Source organism: Lathamus discolor, chromosome 5 (assembly GCF_037157495.1).
Source record: "Lathamus discolor isolate bLatDis1 chromosome 5, bLatDis1.hap1, whole genome shotgun sequence".
Lineage (NCBI taxonomy): Eukaryota > Metazoa > Chordata > Aves > Psittaciformes > Psittacidae > Lathamus > Lathamus discolor.
The window spans coordinates 124435256-124457232 of record NC_088888.1 but is presented as its reverse complement, the minus strand read 5'-3'; the positions used below and the strand labels follow the sequence as shown (position 1 = coordinate 124457232).

Here is a 21977-nt window from a genome sequence, read left to right as displayed (position 1 = left end):
CAAGCCAAAGTGACAGCCCCCATGCGCTGATCCCTCTGGATCAGCACACTTTGTACTAAAGACAAACGCCGCATCAGAAAAAGCAAGCAAGGCAGATCTTCCAGTTAGCTTTTATGAGCACTGGAGAAAGAACCATCTTACTTGTTCATAGAGAAAATGCCTGGGCAGAGACTCATGGACATGATCTCCATTGCGCGTGCGTATGAGAAAGTTGTTCACATCCATTTTATTGCAATGAATTACTCAAAACTCATCAAACCCCAGAGTGGTACCAAAGGGCAGAGTTCACAACGCGCCCGGCTTCCAAGGAGCCCTGCAAGCAGCGTGGTTAACAAAGGGCTTGAACCCACGACTCGCACACGGCAATGGGCTTTGCTGCTTTCCATCACTGAAAGGTGCCATCTTCCTGCACCGAGGCACCGGAGTCTGGGCCGCGATCAGGCTGGAGATACCTAAGGCTCAGCTGAGGTCCATAGAAGCTGGAAGGTGAAGATTTGGCCACTTCACGCAGTAACTGTCCGGAATTTCAGTGCCTCCGCATCATTCCGATTCCCAAGGAATTCCTAGCACAAGTGACACAACACCAGTGGCTGGGTTTGTGAAAACCACTGAAGTTCTGTTACTCGCTCACTGTGTGAATCACCTTTACAGCAAACTGACGCCAGGCTTCTTAACCTCAGCAACGCGCAGTTGTCTCGTGGCCGTTCTGGTTCTAATCCATTAGCAGAGGTGTCAGCGCTACCTCTCAGCGATATCACACCCAAATCCCCCCCAGTTCCTGCTTTTAGGCACAAAACCCCCAACCAGCAGCACTGCTGTCTGCGTTACAGGTTGTGGATTAGGACGTTCCAGAGGTGACTGCATTACTAGCAGCATATCAGTACTATTACAGCGGAATAGTCCTCTTTATCGTCAAGTAAAGCCCATCATTAGGTATTGCACAGTTACTTCTACTGGATGTAAAATACTCCTCCAAATAGCTTATTCCGGGATGCATAACACCACCAATCCTTAGAATAAACGTACATCCGATACCCATACACATACTTTAGAGGCTGGTTACCGTGCCACCGCGCTGCCAATCCCTCCCCAGCAGCAATGGAACATCGGCTGTAAGATGCCTTGTGCTGCTTCCGGAAGCTGCGACTGAAATCCTGACTTTCAGCTGAAGTCCATGGGAATTTTGCCATCTACCTCAACGGAAGCAGGACTGCACCCTGCGAACCGAAAGGCCTTTCCTCATCCCTGGTGTTCGCCACAACAAGGCACCACCCGTGCCTTCAGCCTCTTGCAACGGGCAGAGTTTAAACTCGAGTATCCTCAGTACCAAACCCCCTCCCAGCTCTTCCTCCCTGAACAGAGCAAGGTTGCAGTGTAAGGGTGACGCTTGCGGTGCAGGCTCAGACTGTTCTGAGGCACCATGGTGCGGCAGCGCATCACGTACCCGCGACGCTGTGCTCGCTCAGTAACAACCCCCCCGGGTTACACCCCAAACGCATCTAACACGGCCCTTTTGAAAGCCTCACGGAGCAGCACCCCGGCATTGGCTTCAGCTGCAGTGGCTGGAACTGACATCCGGGGTGCTCTCCTTAGCCAGCAGCCCAGCTCAGCACCATCCCCAGCTACACGGAGGGCACCGGAATGTGCCGCGCCGCCGCGCCGCCGCCCTCCCGGTAGTGCACGGCGATGTAGGACCTGGTGAAGCCGAAGGCCGAGCTCACGGGCTGCAGGCTGTTGGGGGTGCTCACCTCCTGCGAGGGGCTGCTGTTGTAGATGCTGTAATAGGGCTCGACGCGGGTGTTCATGGGGGTCGAGCTGCTCTGCGCGTAGTGCTGGTGCCCCACGGAAGCCTTGGGGCTCAGCGCGCTCTCCTTGGAGTGACTGGGGCCGCACGCTTGGTCCATGAGCTTCTTCTGGGGCTTGGGAGACAGCACGTAGGCCGAGTTGGTCTCGTGGTGCGACGACTTGTTCCTGTTCACCTCCAGGCTGCCCTTGCCCACGGCCCGCAGCCGGGTCTTGTGCTTGCAGCAGCAGCAGCCCGGCGCCACGTTCTGCAGGCACCACAGCGCTCTCCTGCGCAGCCCCGCGCTGTTGCGGGAGTAGATGAAGGGGTTTAACCCCGACTTGAAGAACACGAGGGTGAACCCGCACAGCTCGAACTGGTAGAGGACGAAGCCGCCGCTGCCCGACAGCGAGTCCTGCACCAGGGAGATGCCCAGCGGCAGGCAGCACACCAGCACGGACAGCACGATCACCACGCACGTCCCCACCGCACGCGCGTCCTTGCCCGGCGCCAGGTTGACGGCGGAGGCGCGGAGCCGCGCGGCCGCGCCGCGGGCCTGGTTGCGGTAGAGCGCGGGCACGGCGAAGGGCTGCGGCCTGCGGGCGTCACCGGGAGGGCACCGGCGCCCGCGGGCGTTGCGGCGCAGCGCCCGGGCGATCATCACGTAGGACACGGCCACCACGGCCACGCAGCAGATGAAGTCGGTGACGTACAGGTAGAGCACGGCCTTGCCCTCGCGGCTGGCGAAGCTGGACGTGGGCAGGCACAGGCGGGAGCGGCGCGTCTTGAGCGCGGCCAAGGTGGCCAGCGTGAAGCTGGTGGCCCAGAGCAGCAGCGTGAGCAGCAGCGTGCAGGGGAAGGAGGCGGCGCGGGGCGGCTGCTTGCCCAGCACCATGCGCAGCCGGTGCAGCGCGATGACCGCCACCGTCTTGAGGGACATGATGATGAAGCCGGAGCTGGTGAGGTGGAAGGTGAAGCAGAAGGTGCCGGGGACGCCGCGGGCCGAGTCGAAGAAGAGGACGAAGGCGAACATGGGGGCGGCCACGCCGCAGAGGAAGAGGTCGCAGAAGGAGAGGTTGAGGATCATGAAGTCGAAGTTGGTGCGGAATTTGCGCAGGGCCGGGTCGAGGCAGGAGCCGAGCACGATGAGGTTCCCGTAGGAGCCCAGGCAGAAGACGAGCGCCAGCAGCGAGGCGCAGGCCGCCACCGTGGCGCCGTGGGTGCCCCCCCGCAGCTCCGCCGCGCCGCCGCCGCCGCCCGCGCTCGCGTTCCCCCCCGGCGGCAGCAGCGCGGCCGCCGCCGGCAGCCGCCCCGACCCGTTCATGGCCGCCCCGCGCCGCCGCCGCCGCTCCCTCAGGGCTGCCCCCGGCCCGGCGCCGCCCGCCCCGCCATGGCGGCCGCGGCCGCCGCCGGAGCCGATCCCGCCGCTGCGGCGCTGGAGGGCGGCTGCGGGCGCAGAGCCCCCCCCGGCCCGGCCGCACCGCGGAGCCGGAGCCACGGAGCGCGGCGGAGGGGCCGTAAAGCTCCTCCAGCCCCAGCCCCTGCCACAGGCAGGGACCCCTTCCACTGGAGCAGCTTGCTCCAAGCCCCTGTGTCCAACCTGGCCTTGAGCACTGCCAGGGATGGGGCAGCCACAGCTTCTCTGGGCACCCTGTGCCAGCGCCTCAGCACCCTCACAGGGAAGAGCTTCTGCCTAAGAGCTCAGCTCAGTCTCCCCTCGGGCAGGTTCAAGCCATTCCCCTTGGCCTGGCCCTACATCCCTTGTCCCAAGCCCCTCTCCAGGTTCCCTGCAGCCCCTTCAGGCACCGGAGCCGCTCTCAGTCTGACCCCTCTCTGTGTGGGCAGGACACGGCCTGGTTAAGGCACCAGGTGCCGGGGCGCTGCCAGCACCCCCTGGGCCTCACCGACTGTGAATGCTCCTCCAGCCCCACAGACTTCGGGCTTGAGCGGTTCCTCCCCATGGCTTCCACCAGGGCTCTTCCCGTTAACGTCCATCAGCTGCCAGAGCGGCCCAGAGCCTGTCCAGCCGCACACAGGGGCGCCAGCGGGACCCCTTCCCCTGCTGCAGGGCACCCACTGCACCAGCCAAGGGCAGGGACAGGGCTTGCACCTGAAGGGGAGCCACGGAGCCCCAGGCGGGTTTGGGGTGGAAAGGACCTCGCGATCCTCCAGTTCCAGCCCCTGTGCTCGGGGCACAGGGCAGCAGGGAGCTTTGCTCCAGGCCGAGTCACACTCATGCAGTACCAGGACACCAGGTCCACACCTGGGCACTGGAGGCTTTGAGGTCCCTCCATGTGGACTCACCACGACCAGAAGAGCAGCCCCATGCCAACCCCAAGGCAGGGTTTGTGCACGGGGGCTGCCCCTGCGATCCTGCAGTGCTTTCCTGAGCAACCACAGCAGGATAGGGATGGGTGTAGGTTTCCTTGTGTGCCCGGAAGCTCAGGATCAAGGCAAAGGATCCATATCCATATCCGTGTTACTGCTTTATCTGCTCGCTGCCAGCTCCCACCGTCACAAAAGGCAGCTGCCCCTTGCAGTGACGGACAGTGCGGATGCCTGAGCTCTCCCAGGGATCAGTACGGGGGTTTGAGGGTGAGGAAGTGCTCGGTGCACTGGTGCAACCAGGGCCCAATGGCAGGAGCTGGGAATGCACTTGGGAGAGACCAAAGTGCACCAGGCCCTGCACAGGGAGCCATGAAAATGCAGTGGTGACATTCGCAGTTACACATGGGCACGGGCCCCATCCTGTGCATTTGTACATGTGCTCATTATACGTTATCTGTACATTGCCTGAGCATGAACCCTGGCCCTATTGAGGCTGAGGTTTCTAACTCACAAGCTGGGGTCTCCCTCCTTGAGTTTCCTGACTTATGACCATCAGACTGCGCTGGATTGTGCGATTCAACAGGACCCGCAAGCATCAGCCTCGTGCAGGAGTGAATTCCTTCAACATTATTAGTGCTGAGGAAGCAGCCATGATTGTTCTCTTCACATGAAACCAACGTGCATGGGATACCCACGTCCTTTCCCAGTGGTAACACCACCCTTGGGTGCCAGATGGCCAGGTAAAGCTGCTTAATCCCCCCTCACTACCAGTTCAACAGGTGGAAGCACACGTACGTGCCTGAAGGGATTGGTTTGGGCAAGCTCATAGGGTTTAAGGATGGCACCAAGCATCTGGTCCCTGCTGTGCTTTTGAAACCCCTGAGGTGCAGAAACGGGTTTAGGACCCAGAACTGCAGGACCTGGGCCTCACGGGGAGCTGGAACCCTTCATGTGCGAAGCAGCAACAGAAAATCTGTGGGTTTCTCCCAGTGGCAGGCGGGGATTGTCACTCACTCCATCAACCCAGCCTTCAGCAGCCCCAGCGGCAGCAAGGGAGGGGTGGGGTTGTGCTTAAGATGAGCTGGGGGCCAAGAGCTGCTCCATGGGAGCAGGAAACACGGCAGGGTCCCTTTGGCACAGCAAAACTGGCCTGCCACACAGCACTGGCCTGCTCCTTCCAAAAGGAATGGCCAGGGATTGGGGTGGGGAGAAGAGCAATGGGAGACCAGTGCTCTGCAAGGCAGGAATCCCTGAACCACCACTCTCACAGCACCTTGCACGAGGTACTGGGGTGCTAGAGCAGATTTAATGGCTACTGCTGTTCTTCCCAAGCCTGCCATTCAGAACTGATTGCACCTCCTGTACCCCTCACTATTCCCAAAGGGAAGCGGTGTCCACCTCCATCGCCAGCAGCAAAACCTGCTCAGGTGCCAAGAGCCACAGCAGGGAGAGCAGGCTGAGCTCTGCAAGCCTTCTGTGGGAAAAGCCATTGCATCTGGAGCTAGGGAAGGATGCTGGCCAGCAAGACACCATCTCCTTTTCGTCCTTTGGAAAAGCCTCCTTCAGATGCAGCTGAGTCCCCCCGTTGACCAGAAGGATTTGCTGATAGTCTGTGCAGATTATGTGTGCTGAGAGCCTGATTCAAGGTTGCTTTATCAAGAGTCACTCTCCTTCCCATGGAGACACCACCAGCCTTTTCTTCCTCTCACCTCATGGACTTTCCCATCTAAATCTCAATAGCTCTGAAAAGCACCTGCTAATCAAGAGGGAGGCAAAGCCCTCAGCACCAACCACTTACAATGCGCTCCTTGTGTGTGCACTGCCTTGAACAGCTTCACAACACGCTGCGTCTTCCACACAGGGGTTGCTTTTCTTCTGCCACCGAACCAGCAGTTCCTTGCAGTAGACTCTGAAATCGGGGGAGATTCAGGTTAGATTCTGCTCCAGTGGAAGGGGTCCCTGCCCATGGCAGGGGTTGGGGCTGGAGGAGCTTTAAGGTCCTTTCCAACCCAAACCAGGCTGGGATTCTAGGATTTCCATCAAACCACCACTCTGGTGGGTACCTTGCTGGATGAACCACCACAAAACCCCTGCCCTGGAGCACAGGTACCTCTGGCCTGCAGACAACCTGGAAGGTTAGATCAGGTTGAGGTGAAATTCCCCCCCTCTTACAGGAAATGCCATTCTCCAGACCTGTGCAGCAACATGACTGTGCACAGCAAGTATTTTGTGATGGGGAAATCCACAGACCGTGCCTTCCAGTGAGAATGGCAAACATCAGCTGGTAAATCACCGCAAGGGTAAAGCTCAGACCTTGCAAGGACAACGGCCAGAGGGACCTTCTGCTGGTAAATTGCTTTATCTCCCTTTTTACATCTTACCAGACTGTTGTGTTTTCCACAGCACAGGGCGGAAGGAAGCTGGAGTCTCTGCTGCAGGATTCCAGGAAGCCTGAAGCTGTGGAAGAAAGTGTGAGACTGAACAGAGTGTGGGATGCTGAGGCTGTCTGACTGTCAAAACCTGACAGGAGACGTTATCCCATCATCCCTGTGTACCAAGCTCCCACCAGCCTGGTCATGAATAGGATGAGAGGGCAGATACCTGCCTATAAAATGAATAGTCATAATACACCGTACCAGAAATAATGACCTTTTCCTCCTCCATATAAGATGAGCTCAAGTTGTTAATGACACGATCTGCTGACGTGGGTTCTGTGGTGCCACCCAAAAGCACAAGTTCAAGTCTTATCCACCTACTTGGTAGTTTTCTTATACCATTTTTATCAAAATCAGCATCATGTCTGTTCAGCAGGTTCCCAGATGCACAAATAGGGTATGGAAAGATGGGAGATCACTGAATACTCTAGTGAGGTTGTCACTAACAGTACCTGCAGCTCCAGGAAGAAACCAAAATCCCCAGTACATGAGTTCTGCTTTACATCACAGCCACGTCTGTGGGCACTTGGTGGTCACTGGGATTACCTGTGCTCACTGAGGATGTCAATGGTACCAGACCATCTCCAAGGTACTTTTTTTCCCCATCTCCTTACAGTTCAAGGGGAAAATCTCCTTCTTTTCACACTGGAGATGTCTCTCTCCAGACTGATGTGCTGCAGTTGCCTCATCTTGAAGGCTTTAGTAAGAGACAGTGTAAGACCAAGTGATGGAATGCTCAGAGCTCATTATATGCGTCCGTTGCTTGGGGAAAGCTGGGGAACAGAAGGAGCAATGGAGTTGTGGGGTTTGATGAAGACCTCAAGTTGTTCCTACATTGGCAGGAGACTAACAATCCTTCACCCCCAAAACTCAGTCCAAGTCTGTTCACACCACCACAGGTATATTTATCCTATAGATCTGCACTTTGAACACGCACTCTGTTTTCTAGGTGATCTCTTTGGATCAAATCACTTACTGCTGATTTACAAACAGCTACTGTGAATTAGCAGAAAAGGCTTATTTGCCATCATAGCTCTGACCACAGAAATGACTCTATCCAGAGCACCATATCCTCAGCAGTACAACCAAAACCAGCTACAGTTTGACTAGAGATACGTAAGAAAGACACTCTCAACTACAATAAAAAGCGAGAGTTGGATCCTAGAGTTAGCTGCTCTTAGTGCAGGCAGAACAGCACTTGTATCATCTGCTCCATCAGTTAACCAGCCAACACTTGCACATGATCCTCTGCAGCAAATACTACCGTTTCAATCCTACCCGCAAACCCCCTCCACTTTAAATGAGTTTCTCCAATTTTAAGTGAACTTCTCACAAGTTCCTAAGGTTTCTGGCAAGCCTCAGCAGGTACAAGATGTTTTTATGTAACTACAGAAGCCAACCATTAGTACTACGTCTTTAATGCACAATGTTGCCTTAACCTCAGCTCAGAAGCAAAGTGAACAACCTTAAGTTTCAAAATAAGAACCTTCCACTTCAGAAATACAAAAGAAGAAATGCAGCTGTTACAAACAGTCCGTTTATTTTGTCTTAAACTACATACACAACTGAAATAATGATTTGGCACTACGCTATACAGTGGTTACATCCGTATGCTGACACTCGGTGGATGCTGCCCCAGGAGCACTGCTGTGCTTTCAGGTCCGGAATGAGCCACGCACTCGGCAGGAAGATCACTCGACATGCTCCTGAAGGGCTGCAGGGAAGTTGAATCACACACCAGGTTATGAACTGTTTCAATGTGCCTCACGTTCTAGAAGCCTATCACACTAGAATGTGTGATGCCAGCATTTGGAGATGGCCACGAGTGCTGCGTTAAGATCTGAACGAGACAAGAGTAAGAATGAGATACAGGAAACCAAAAGCAAACACCCTCCTGCTTTTCAGACACAAAGAGAGATTCTGTTAAAGAAAATAATTTAAAAAACTAATAATAATGGCATTTGATTCGATACAAAAGCCAGAGCTACTACCGTATTAACATCTAAGTATGAATCTTTACAAAGTAATCTCACAATGGTGTTATGTAAAAGGTTGCAAACTGTACAATGTTTTGTCAATGCAATGCCTCTACACTTTATACAGTCTTTTACAACTATGTAACACATATTAAACATGGTGTTAAATAGCCAATAGATACCAGTCTCTGAACAAAGCTGCAGGCAAGAAAATAGAGCTCCCACCATCTCCAAACAAGATACGCTTGCTCAAACAGTGACGCTCCCTGTGAGGAGTCATGAGCCATCCACACCGTGCACATGCTTCAACTCTGTGAATCAGCCGTCACCTGATAGTCCGTAATTCCACATCTGTGGGCTCTAGTGACGTGGAAACACCCAGAGTCCTCTCACCCTTAAGAGTAAGCAGATAACCATAGATGTTTATTCCACACGTGGTCAAGTTACCTATGAAGACCTGGCCAGGCAGCAAGAGCTTTCACTCCCCATGTTTGTCCTGCCATCATCTACAGTGCACAGGAGATCAGCTATATACATCTGACAAGGTACAAAAAGGCAATCCTGCCCTGAGGTGGACTGGATGGTACAGAGCCCATCACCCGATGGGCACTCAATCCAAGCAGTGAAAAATAAAACTCTGAGGAGGAGAGGTTCCTGGTACTGTACACTGACTGGGTACGAAGTTGCATCAAGGGAACTGGAGAGCTCCACTGAGAACACTGTGGTTTGCAGCACTCGCTGGGTCTGCGTATCTTTGATGATGGAAAGAGCTGAGAGGAGGATCAGAGAAAGAGGGTAAGAAATGTGCAGTGTAAGTCACTGTGTGCAAGGGAGCGGAAACAAGACTGATGTGCAGTGGAGGCCAACGAGAAGGGTCTGGTGATAAACTCACAACTGGGCTCTGCAAGTGCAGGTGCAAGGAGGCTGGGGGGCTCCCACAGCTGCTCCCCGGGGAGGTGAGATTCTTTTTGAATAGGACCAGGCCTTTATGTTTGCATCTAAAAGTGGTTTTGATCAGGCATCAGGATTTCCAACACAAAGTTTTCTACGAGATCATTTTCTGAGTTGCTTTTATTTCACAGAAAGGCTCCTACGCCCTCATTTTCCCAGGAGAAACCTGAAAAGAAAGAAGGAAGAATTCAAAACAAGGATTCACAACATCACTGCCTAGTGCTATTGCCACAGAACAAAAGGAAAACATAAATTAGAACTTCCCTTGGAATACTGTCACAAAACATCACAACACAAGAGAGATCAGGATCTTGGAGCGTAACAAAGTGAAACTCCAGGAATGGGTTCACTCTCTGGGGGCGTGCCTGTGTGAAGAGACCTAGCAGCAAAGCCACAATGTGGAAGAGGAAACTGTGTGGTAGCAATCATTCCCCATGTGAGATGTAGATGATATACTGGACTGGGTGGCTGGCTAAAGTTCTCACAGGCATCAAAAGCAGCAAACACCTTGCCTTTAGTGCAACTGCCACGCATTTTAAAGGCAGCCAACTGGCAGAAATGGGTTAAAACGTAAACAGGGGAAGTTTAGATTGGATCTAAGGAGGAAATTCTTTCCTGTTAGGGTGGTGAGGCACTGGAATGGGTTGCCCAGGGAGGTTGTGAGTGCTCCATCCCTGGCGGTGTTCAAGGCCAGCTTGGATGAAGCCTTGTGTGGGATGGTTTAGTGTGAGGTGTCCCTGCCCATGGCAGGAGGGTTGGAACTGGATGATCTTGAGGTCCTTTCCAACCCTGACTATTCTGTGATTCTATGAAAAGGAACATCAATAGTCAAGAAAAGAAGTTGCCTTAATAAAACACTGGTGTTATACAGGGAAACACAAGAAGATAGATGATATTTAACCCAAATAAATCTGGTCAAAAACAGACCATCACAGGCACAAGGGACTTGCACCTGGTTCCAGCATTTCCCTGGGGTGAACGATGTTTCTGTCAATTTATGTCAAAACCAACCATTTTACCTATCTATGCATAGTAGCACGGTGACACCAGGAGGTCAGTGAGCACCAGTAGCTGGTCATCTGTGAACTGCTGTTTATGCTCCTGCCAGTTGTCGTGATGGGTCCTCCGGAAATTGGACAGTGTTTTCTTCACAGTCATCTGCAGAGCAGACAATCACCATTGAGCTGTGTCAGTGACGGGTTTAAGCTCCATGGCAAAACACCACTGATTACAACAGAAATAACCGCTGAGTAGAGCCAAGAGTCTGAGCAGCGGCCAAGGTTACAACGGGCCCTGGGGAATTCAATCCAGTTCCCCAGGATTCCAGTTTTTACAGGTCTGGTTGGTCTGCTGACCAGTGTCACAACTCCAGCATTCATAGAAAGAGGATTCTTTGAGCTACAACTCTCGGGTCTGAAAAAACTATTAAAGTCCAATTATAAAGTACAAGTGAAATGCTTTTCCTCTCTTCCTTTTCCTTACGTTTTTCAAACCAATGGTTTGGGTCTCAAAACATGAAAAAGAGTTGATGAACTGCATAAGGTGCGGAGAAGAAACATCAGGGGAAAACTACCTCTGCTAGTACGATTATTGTTAAATTAACAACAGAAAAGTGCCACCAGTTCAGTTTCTTCATTCAGGAAAGCACAGCAGGGCAAAGTCTGTTAAATCTAAGGAATTCTTCAGCCATAAGCTCATTATTCTGGTTAAAACAGCAAAGGTCAACAAAACTGAACAGACAGGACTAAAAACTAGAGTTGAAGATCACTATTTCATTAAAAACTTGTTTCCAGAGCTGCTCATAAAAGCTTGTTTTAAACATTTCAGAGAGAACTTTTGGCTCAGGTTGATGTCTTCTAGAACGATGTGCACAAAAGTGACGTTTTTAATTAACAAAAAAAAGACTCTTTCCTCATTACAGAGAGTTACTGCAGTTCCCAGTTTATGCTTTAAATATGAACCACAAAAGAATACTGAGAAACAGTCCGTGACTTAAAATATAGTTTGAACCAATAAAAAAGCAGCAGGAATAAAGTTCTCAATAGGTTCCTGGTTTTTTCTAGGAAAGAGGAACTACAAATGAGTCAAAGTAGATGTATTTTATTGAAGAGAAATAATAATATAAGTAATTTTTACCTCAATTGGCTGAGGATCATTCAGGTGGGCACTGAGATCCATCAGGAGCTGTGGCATCCAGGTGGGAACATCGTACGGGCTTGACAGGATACAGGCGCTAAGTCCCAGCACGCCAGCGTGGCGCTTCACCAGGTCTGCAATCGTAGAGGATTCTCTTACATGAGGCAAGGTGCAACCACCTCATCTAAGGCCCTCCACAATGGCACAGACAAACTTAAATCTGGTTATCAGTGAAAACAGGCTAATTTTAACTGATGGGAATGACTGAAGAGAGACTACATATTAAACAGAAGTGATCTAATAAGCGTAACATACTGATACTGAGGTCTGACTCTGAACTGAAAACTAAAGGCAAACCAACCCCCTGCCATAGCACAGAACTTTCGCTTCTACATAAACCCAGACAGTTCTACAGCCCATATAGTCAAATAAATGCACACAAGTGCATGGATCTCCAACCTGCTTCTGCTTTCTTACACAGAATCACAGATTCATTCTCTGATTCTATCTTCATTTCTAATGGAAGAACATGTAAAAAAAAATCATCTGCAACTGCTGTATACTTTACAAATGAGCTTCCTTCTTTCACCCAATCCTCCTCTCAGTAAACAGCTCACGAATTACATCTCCACTGTTCCCTGTTTCTGCACTCAGAAATGTGTCCTCAAATACGGGACCTCTTTGACAATAGGCAAACCGAGTCCTCCTGGGTCAGATGAATGTGACTCAGATGCATTAAGTGTCTGGTCAGGCGCCAAAGCTCCTAACTAAGGTTAACTAAGGGGGTTTTTGTGTGTGTGTGTTGAGTTTTCTTAGAATAACCCCCCCACTGCTAACAAGCAGAAGGTAAAGCGGGTAAGGAAATGATATGACAGCTGAGGAAGTGCATTTACTGAGGAAACAGCTATCCGTCACATCTGCATTCTTAACTATGTGAACTGTGCACAGGGGAGATGGAGAAATCTCTTTAGTGTTAATTCTGGGAAAGTAAAGAATTGCTTTAACAGAGGAAGACATCGTAAAATAACATTAATTGCTTTTTAGCAGTAGTATTATTCATCATTTATGCTGTAAAACCAGTTCTTGAAGCACTTCACAAGGATTAGGCTCTGCATTACATACACACCAATATACAGTACCTAAGGACAAGTGATTTGCCATTATGGTTTATGAATGTTCAGGAAGATAAAAACAGGAGTATGTTTCTCTAGGTATATGTTAGTTTGCTAAATACTGCTTAACCACAGGACAAATCCTGTTCCATCTGCAGCACTTGCAGAATGAACATGTAAGTATAGTACAGAACACTTACTTCCTCCAAACCTACTACCCACATGCATGGTTGTAGTGGAAGCCATTCCCTTACCACCAGAAGGAATTGTGTCCACCATAGAGCCCAGGTCTCGCTTGCGCTTCTTGGGGAGCCTCATCTTGCAGAGCTGTTCAAAGTGGGTCTGCATAGGCCCGTCCATGGTGAGGAAGTTGCACTGTAGCAGGCCACTAAGTGTGGTAGCAGCCATCTCCCTCACCTACAAGCAGAAAGAACACATACCACAATTACTAAGCACACAAGCACAAGAAGAAACAGGTATTTGTACTATCACTCTCCTTTAAGCACATCCAGCCAGGCCAAGTTAACCAAACTCTGCCTAAGTCTTTAGGATACATCCTGTTATCTCATAGATCATAAGCTACTACTAGTTTACTACATGGCTCTTTGCAAACTGATAAACATAGTTATATAGTAATACAGAACTACCTTCACATCAGTAGTCATTAAGTGACCTACTACTCAAACAAATAACATAACTGACCTCCACAGTCAAGTAACATATCAAAATTAAGCTTTAGGAACTTTAAAAAGCAGACTTTTGAATGAGAACAAGATGCACCACCCCAAATAATCAACCTGCTTTGTCATATCTGTAATAATCTTTGTATTAACATCAGTTTTACCAAGGGAAAAAAAGTGCTTTATTCAAAAGCATGTAAGTTCCCCCCCTCAGATGTATGTGGTGACATTTGAATTGACAAAAGCAGAGGAGTTTTTCCAGGAGAAGGGAGAAGGTTCGTTAAACAAAGCTCACTCTGTTCTACCCATAGCATGGGAATTCTTGGAGACACAACAGGTGCTGGACTAATGAACAATGACAACTTGTGCTTTGTGGTCAACAGCTCAGTTCTGTAACTCATTACAGACACATTATTAATACACCAGCATTATTCACTTTGCTGTCCTGAGTACCACTTCTTTTCACTGCATGAATAAATACAGAATTCCAAGGCTGAAAAAATAGTCCCAGACTGGTTTGGGCTGGAAGGGACCTTAAAGCTCATCCAGTTCCAGCCCCTGCCACAGGCCTGGACCCCTTCCACTGGAGCAGCTTGCTCCAAGCCCCTGTGTCCAACCTGGCCTAGAGCACTGCCAGGGATGGGGCAGCCACAGCTTCTCTGGGCACCCTGTGCCAGCGCCTCAGCACCCTCACAGGGAAGAGCTTCTGCCTTATCTCCAACCTAAATTTACCCTCTTTAAGTTTGAACCCAAAATAATCTCTCTGGTAACACAGAAACCCCAAAGAACATGACCAAAAACCACTCAAAACACAGATCTTTCCCATTCCTTTTAAAGCAGCCACAACACCCTGTAAGTGGATTACAAGTAGAGACAACTTGCTTTTAAAAGCACATATAACCCATCAGTATTGCTAATTTATCTCATCCACTCTAATCTCCTAAACTCATAAAGTTATACGACCATAAGACCATATTTAAACTGGAATCCCTCCAAAGCTCACTTCTACTTTGGATAGTTACAGCCTGACAAAAACCTCCCAACATTTACACACCTAAAAACCAAACTGTCTTGTGCTGAAACACTGACAGCTGACTCTCTGGGTAAGTACATACTGTTACAGGCAACAGTAAAGAGAACATTTGTCTGTCTGGAGCACAACCACCTACCAATGCTCTGAATCCAACACAGCAGATTATAATAAATTATATCCTTGAACATCGTGTTCTGAACCTCCACAAAGCAGTGAGTAGAGCTGCAAGTGCTGCAGTAATTAAATGTCAGAAGTTAACAATGAGCTCTTGAGACTTCACTTCATGCCGGTGAAATCTCTACAGCACATTATTCAAACGTGAGCTACTCTGTTAACAGCAGGAAGAAGTACAATGTGAAATGCTGCCAGTGCTGTTTATCAGCAATTTGTGAGCCCCTGAAGGACTAAGCTATTTAATGAAACATGATGTGCTAATGCAAGACCCCGGAATAGAAAGGAGCTTGGCTGGGAAGTGCGCAAGCTCCCCAGTGAACTGTGCTCATTTACATCACTGGTCGCTGTATTAAAACCACTTTCCTTTCTAAATTAATCATCTAACTAAAAGGAACACTTTGCTGCAGGAGGATCTAGGAGCAAAGCCTTTAAAGTCATACATTAGGAAGCTGATCACTCATCAGACCCGACACCAAGTAATTCACAGGTCATCATACTCACACAATGACTTACAGACTATAACATCTGCAGAGCAGCAGCAGACAAATACGGTTCCAATCAAATATGGGGTTTGCTTTGGAGTTTTTTTTGGTCAGAATTGACTGACCAAGGTCTACAAAACTGTAGCAGTATTGGAACAAACCCACTCCACAGCACAAGCCAAACCTAACTGCAGTATTTGTATATGTAGAAGAGCTGCTTCTACAAAGAAAAAAAGATTCCTGTAGTAGTGCAGTGTAATATGAAACATGGTTATCAAGTGCTGTGTATCCCATACACTGATTAATGAAAATATAAAGATAAGAAACACCTGCCCAGAGAGCTTCCTAGATCAAATCATGGCTGAGAAAAGTGAGAAAGATGCCTTCAGATTAACCTAGGCTGTCACTTCAACCATAACCGCGAATCTTTCAATCCAAGAACCAAAATCTCAGTTCTATAGGGTAAAGACACAACCAAATACTAGATACAGCACAGGATTCTCATCTTGACAATCCAGCCTTACAAAGCCACATAGGAATTACTCTGCAAGACACTGCATCTTGCCAATTATTATCAAGAAAGAACAAGACTGCTCTTCAAAGCAAAGTGAAAGCTTCCATGGTAACATCATGATCGTGAGTGGTTATGAACACAGAGAAGCTTTTCTGATTTACATCTCTTTAGAGCACAGGAATGATTCTGTGCGTTTAAAACGAGTGGGTGAATTGTACTGAAGTGAACAAAAGCTGTGTTTTAGAATTATGGGAGATGCTGAGGCACGTGTTCGGGGGGGGTGTGTGAAACAAGTCACCTAGTATTGGGAGCTGTTAAATTCCACGCAGTGACAGGAAAGACAGGAGATCTCATGTGAAGACTGAAATGGTGAGTAGTCCTTAAGTACTGTACGCACTTCTACAGACAAATACCAAACCTTTAAGCCACAAGTTTTAATCTATCTGTTCAAATTATTTCCAGTTCACTGTTCACAGCAGCAAGTTTCACATCTCACTTACACACGTGTAAATAGTGTTTTACACACAGCTTCAGGAAGACCTAAACCAGGATCTTTGTTTTGGCAGAAGGGTATCCCACCTCAGAATCTTCTCTTTCTTCTAGAAAGAAGCAAGCACTCAGCACCCAAAAGGAGGATTTCACTGACATCTGCCAGCAGCACCAAAACCACTGAAAATGATGGTGCAGAGGAAATGGAACAGGGTGGACGTGAACACCAAAGATCCGTCATGGGTTTGAATGTGATCAAACACACTTAAATTCACATCATTCAATACAAGCCTGCAGTTCTGTGAATGAGTGATACAGAATACCTGTCTGATTTTCCCCCCCAGCTTCTGGAAGCCTGACAAACATCCCCTGAGAACAAGCTTATGATCCTGACCGTACTTCTAGAGGGGCACCCTGTGTGTTCACACACAGATCTCCAACAGCATGTGTGCACCACAGCTGAGACTTTGGATTTTACCTCCTTCCATTTGTACATACTGAAGCATCACAAGCTCAAGAGATGCACAAAACCCTGTCAGACTGACAAGTAAGCTAGCAAGCCATCATCTTTTTGGATCACCTAACATCACCAGCATCTGCTAGACAAATTCTGTCCCATTACACACGCTACTTTCACAAAACTAAGGGAAATCTACTTATAACTAAAGAAATACTTCCCTAGTGAGCTGGAAGTATTTTTGTCAGTAATAAGTTGGTATGATTAAGTGGGAAACAGACCTACAGAGTAATAAATACTGGTTTTATACAGTATTCATACAGGAAGGCATTTTACCTTGCTGGAAGTTGAATTTTCTACCAACATCCATGCTAGTATTTATAGTAAAATGACAACATCCTTATTTCAGCTGTACTTAAACCAAGAATGAATCAAAGCAAAGTTCCATTCCATTGAAAAGGAACAATGGAACTTTTAAAACTCACTAATGAAGTATTTTCTACGCAGCTGTTTTCCTGGAATATTAAAAGGGAAAATGGAATATGAAAGGAATAAATTCTGTAAAGCCAGTTCTATATTCAAAGTAAGAGGAATGCTGAGCTAGACATACTTGCTGTATTCATTTATAGCCAGCGGCTTTTTCATAAGCTTGACAAGGGTGAGAAACCAGTGATGTGAAATAAAGCATTTCAGAAGAGGTATCACTTGCCTCAAGCTGCTCATCCTCCAGGAGCTTTATAACCAGCCATCTAATGTCATTGACTGCTTCCTCATTGTTGAGAAAGATGAAGAGGTTGTAGAACACCATGGTCTGGAGGTAGGTTAGCACGGTATATCTAGCATGCCAAGAATTGCTTCTTGCTGTCTGCAAACAGAAATAAATGAAGATAAGAAAGCAAGAATGCTAAAGCATCAGGTACCTAATGTAAAGCTAGCAACATTTAAGAAAAAGCTTTTGGGGACAGTTGCCAACATGTTCCCTTATTCAGATATTCTTGTTTCAAACAGTCTTTAATTTCCCAAAGTGCAACTATTATTTAGACAATAACTTACACAGCCTTCACTTTCAAAGCACACCATTATTTAACAGACACCTAATTATATAATATTTAACAGACACCTAATTCTGTAACAAAGCAGGCAAGTTTCTCCCTTTGATTCGTTCCCATCATCAGTCATAAGGCACACATAAATAAACCAGACTTTCTGTGCTGCTCGAGGACATACATCCTATACAATGGATTTGGAAAGCCAATTTTCTTCAAGTTCCTTTACTTTGACCTCCTCGTGCTTATGGAAGTCCAAATTATTGGAAGCTTCGGGCATGGGTGCAGCTGGATTGAAGCACCGCAGTTACTGTTCTGGCTGTGTGCACAGCTTACACCAACACTTTGCAATAGGGAGTTTTACTACAGTAGATCAGCCTTGAATGAAAAAAGGCATTTCTTGCATGACAAAGAATGAACCAATTGATTCAAGAGGGAGTTTTCATTTGTGTTCTTTTTCAGGAAGCAGCAGCAGTTGATAAATACACTGTAAACTATAAAAAGGCACAGATTCAAGGGCAGCTCTTCATGTGACAACTCATTTTGAAACTGGATTTTGAACTGAAGTGACAGGCCAAGGGGTAATGGGTTTAAACTTAATCAGGGGAGACTGAGCTGAGCTCTTAGGCAGAAGCTCTTCCCTGTGAGGGTGCTGAGGCGCTGGCACAGGGTGCCCAGAGAAGCTGTGGCTGCCCCATCCCTGGCAGTGCTCAAGGCCAGGTTGGACACAGGGCTTGGAGCAAGCTGCTCCAGTGGAAGGGGTCCCTGCCCATGGCAGGGGTTGGAACTGAATGAGCTTTAAGCACCCTTCCAACACAAACCAGGCTGGGATTCTATGATTCTACAATATTAAAAGAGAAGAGCATGCATCAGGTAACAAGAAGCTTAAAGGTCTCCAGACCATACTCACTTGTTTTAGCACCTGAAGTACCAAAGGCACTTGCTGAGGATACAGCAAACCCTGAGACATTAACGACAAACACATCTTAGCATCTCTTTTGAGCTCATCATAGCTATTGTCGTTTTCTACTGGTGCAATCTATAGGCCAAGACGAGAGAGGGAAGAAAACAAAAGGTCAGTGTCAGTAAATAAGCATTGCTAACAGCAAATCCTGAAAGCAAGTTCCATGTCATGAAAGGGCTGCTGTCTAGGAAAAAACACAATCAATGCAGTGCTGAAAGGTTAACTAGGAAAAACAATCAATATAATGATAAAACAGTCTCAGCAATAAGCTGTGGAAAATGAACAGACTTGAGATCCTTGTTCCTTGCACCACGTATTACTTATCTAAACAGTGTGATTAGTGTGAAGCTCTTAAGGAGGATTAAATGGGTGCTGTTACGACTTTGGCTCCCCACTGCAACTCTTGCGGTATCAAATCCAATTTGATTTAATATTTTAGATGCAGGTCCAAAACTGAGAGGAACTTTTATCTGCATTTCAAGTTCACTTTACATAAGTAAACCTTTATTTTGTGGTCATGTACATTATTTTTGGATAACTGATGTCTATATAAAAGACAGAGATATGATCTGGAGCATGCAAATACTGATTATTTCGGATCTATAGCACTGAATGACTCAGCTTATAAAACAATACAAGGATGAGAGGTGCCAGGAAAAGCAAGAGAAGTTCCACTGTATAATCATGAAACAAAAGAAAGCAACTAAGAAATAAGTATCAGAATAGAAACAACATACACATGAATTAAACACTTGCTCCCCAGGTTACACATGTACAGGGCATTCATCTACAGATCACTGTCAGGAAACCATTTAACAGGCTGAATAAACAGTTGTAAACACAGAGAAGCATAAAAAACATTGGGCCTCTTTGGTATGGATGGATTTTATTACCATTTTAGGTCTTCTTCTGATTTATGATGTCCCTTATAACTTTCTTGTATATACAGAATCTCTTTTTAACCAAGCATAACTAATAAAAGAGCAATTAAAGTGCTTACCTTGAAAAACAAAGGTAAGAGATGAAGCTGCTCTGTGACAGCTGTAGAGAAGGACCGTCCGGCACTTGCCATCAGCCACTTCAGAACTGTTTTTATAAAGAGAAATGATCACTGATTAAGAAGACAAAAATACTAATAGTTCCCAAACAAGTTATAGACCAGATTTACTGCAAGAGCTGTTTGTGAGATTTTCACCCATTAAAGTGGGGCTATACCAGGAGTTAAGTTTGACCTTCTAAAGGTGACTTTATAAACCCCAACCCTTAAACTAGAGATACCTCGCCGCAGCACAGATCTGAAAGGAGAAGTTGCGTACTCCACCTCTACCGATTTGCAGACCTCAGTCATGTCTTACAACACCCCCATTTCTTCAGCTCAGTAAGCAACTCACTGGTTTTCAAGAGTTTAATGCCCTGAGTTCGCTCATCTTGTTCACCAATTCCATTCTCTTCCATAACGTGATTCTGAATTTCTTCATCTGCTTCCATGAGGGGTTTAAGATTTTCAAGTATCCGGGTAGTAAATTCATGGACACGAGGAGATTTAGTTGCAGCAGTATTTGGCAAGGAAACATCTATCATGAATATGTAGGTCAAAACACTGAAAAGGCAAAGAAAGAAAGCAGGAACATAAAGTTAATACGAATGCTGTTTAGAGAACATGGCTAAAAGTCAGCTGAGATCAAGCTGTTGAAGTTTAATACTTATAGGAAATCTTCACTTCAAAGTTACTTAAAACCAAATGTTTTAAATAACATTTAATAGATTAGACATCTATTTAGACATTTGAATCTACAGATATTTGAATCAAGCAGGGGTAGACAATCACCAAGCTACAACCCCCATCTCCTAACAGATCTGCAACTAGCTTTTAAGTCACTGGAGAGCTTTAGAGAAAGGATTCCCTGTTTATTTATGGTTTATTAGGGATCAGACACAGTAAATCTGGGTTGTGGTGGTGTTTTCTGGGTTTATTTGGTGGGCTTGAGGGGGAAATGGTTAGTTGTTCGGTGGGGTTTTTATTAATAGCTTTAACAACATAAAGGCAACAGGCCATAGAATCACAGAATGTTTTTGGTTGGAAGGGACCTTGAAGATAATCTCATTCCAACCTCCTGCCATGGGCAGGGACACACTCCAGTGGCATACAGTAAAAGACAAAACCAGAGAAATCACCTAAAGTTTCCAAAGCAAGTCTGTTAACAATAACCGATCTGATTTCTAAGACCAGTATTAGTGCATTTCAGTGTCATTATTTAGATACTGAATTACCCAAATAAGACAAAGAGTTAAAACCCAAGAGCTGCAGAAAAGGACACCGACCTTCCTATTCTCTCCCGGACGTTCTTGTAAACCTGGGTGAGTTTGGGCTCCAAGTACTTCAGCAATCTGTGCAGCAGCTCTGGCACTCTCCATTCCTGCTGTGCGAGGCCACCTTGCAGTACATAGAGCCGGCTGGGAATGAGAACAGCTTAGCTTTAGTCACACAAAAATCCTTCCTCCCTTCCCCAACCCTCTCTCCAAGCCTTGTGCTGGAATGTTTTGTGTGTGGAGATGCATGAAAGTGTCTTTGCATGAGCTGCATGCAAAGATAGGGGGAAAATATAGGAGGAAACAACAGTGGTGCTGCTAGGCCAGTTCCAACCCTTCACATTCTGTTAGCTAGACTGAATCACACTTAACAAAATAGCAATAACGAAGAAAATGCCACTGCGTGGGGAAGCTAACTGGAAAGCAGCACCTTTGCTCCCTGCTCCACAGCCAGCTGGCACAGTGTGCTCCCAATACATTTTATCCATGCTTTATTTCCCTCTTTATTCAGCCACAATCCAACAGTTAAAATCAATTTTACCAGGCATCTACAAAGGAGCCTCCTTCACCACTCAGCGGAGATTCCAACAGCAATTCAAATAACCAGTGCAGCTTCCTAGGATCTCTGCTCTCCTGAAAACAAATGTATCAAAGGTGTAAGGAAATTGGGATTGGGTTTAGTGTAAAGAAAGTTTTGACAGATTTCCTTTGCATCCCTTGGGTTTATTCTGTTAAGGAAGTACAAAGTCAAAGATCTTTCCACAATGAACCTCAATAGGAGGAACACGCCATGAAAAACTAACCCGTTTTAAGGATTTGGCAAATACGATAACAGACAAAATTCTGACTTCATTTTTGACATATATCAATAATCATGTCTGAATTTTGCCAATTAATTGCTGGGGTTCTGGCTGACAAACTGTGCTGAATTTTACTGAGTGATTTCAACAAGGAATTCCTGATCCAAGACATCTGTGGCCCATCACTTACCCTGCTTCCCAGACACCACAACTCCCAGCCCACCACAGTCTAGAAATCTCACTGTATGTGACAAGATAACTTGAGGCAATTTTCACAGAATAATGCTCTGCTGCCCACTTGTAAAGC

General features: G+C 47.2%; 2 protein-coding genes across 3 annotated transcripts in view; both read right to left on the bottom strand.

The window, feature by feature from the left end:
* Positions 1 to 94: 94 nt before the first annotated feature.
* GPR75 (G protein-coupled receptor 75) lies at positions 95 to 3107 on the bottom strand. The gene has a single exon (XM_065682531.1). The coding sequence runs from the start codon at positions 3105 to 3107 to the stop codon at positions 1623 to 1625; it is 1485 nt and encodes a 494-aa protein (XP_065538603.1). The 3' UTR covers positions 95 to 1622.
* A 4960-nt stretch (positions 3108 to 8067) lies between these two features.
* The window catches only part of PSME4 (proteasome activator subunit 4), a 60493-nt gene continuing 46583 nt past the window's right edge, over positions 8068 to 21977 (bottom strand). For both annotated transcript variants that reach the window (XM_065682517.1, XM_065682518.1), the window contains 10 exons: positions 21412 to 21503; positions 20883 to 21014; positions 19952 to 20160; positions 19561 to 19646; positions 18507 to 18635; positions 17260 to 17415; positions 12976 to 13138; positions 11610 to 11743; positions 10493 to 10631; positions 8068 to 9639 (listed from right to left, as the gene is read on the bottom strand). In XM_065682517.1, coding sequence (XP_065538589.1) covers positions 10497 to 10631; positions 11610 to 11743; positions 12976 to 13138; positions 17260 to 17415; positions 18507 to 18635; positions 19561 to 19646; positions 19952 to 20160; positions 20883 to 21014; positions 21412 to 21503 — 1236 coding nt within the window. In that variant the 3' untranslated portion in view covers positions 8068 to 9639; positions 10493 to 10496. The remainder of the gene's footprint in view (positions 9640 to 10492; positions 10632 to 11609; positions 11744 to 12975; positions 13139 to 17259; positions 17416 to 18506; positions 18636 to 19560; positions 19647 to 19951; positions 20161 to 20882; positions 21015 to 21411; positions 21504 to 21977) is intronic.

What these genes read in the sequence shown, in the direction of transcription:
- GPR75 (XM_065682531.1), bottom strand. Translation starts at nt 3,107, where the DNA reads ATGAACGGGTCGGGGCGGCTGCCGGCGGCGGCCGCGCTGCTGCCGCCG.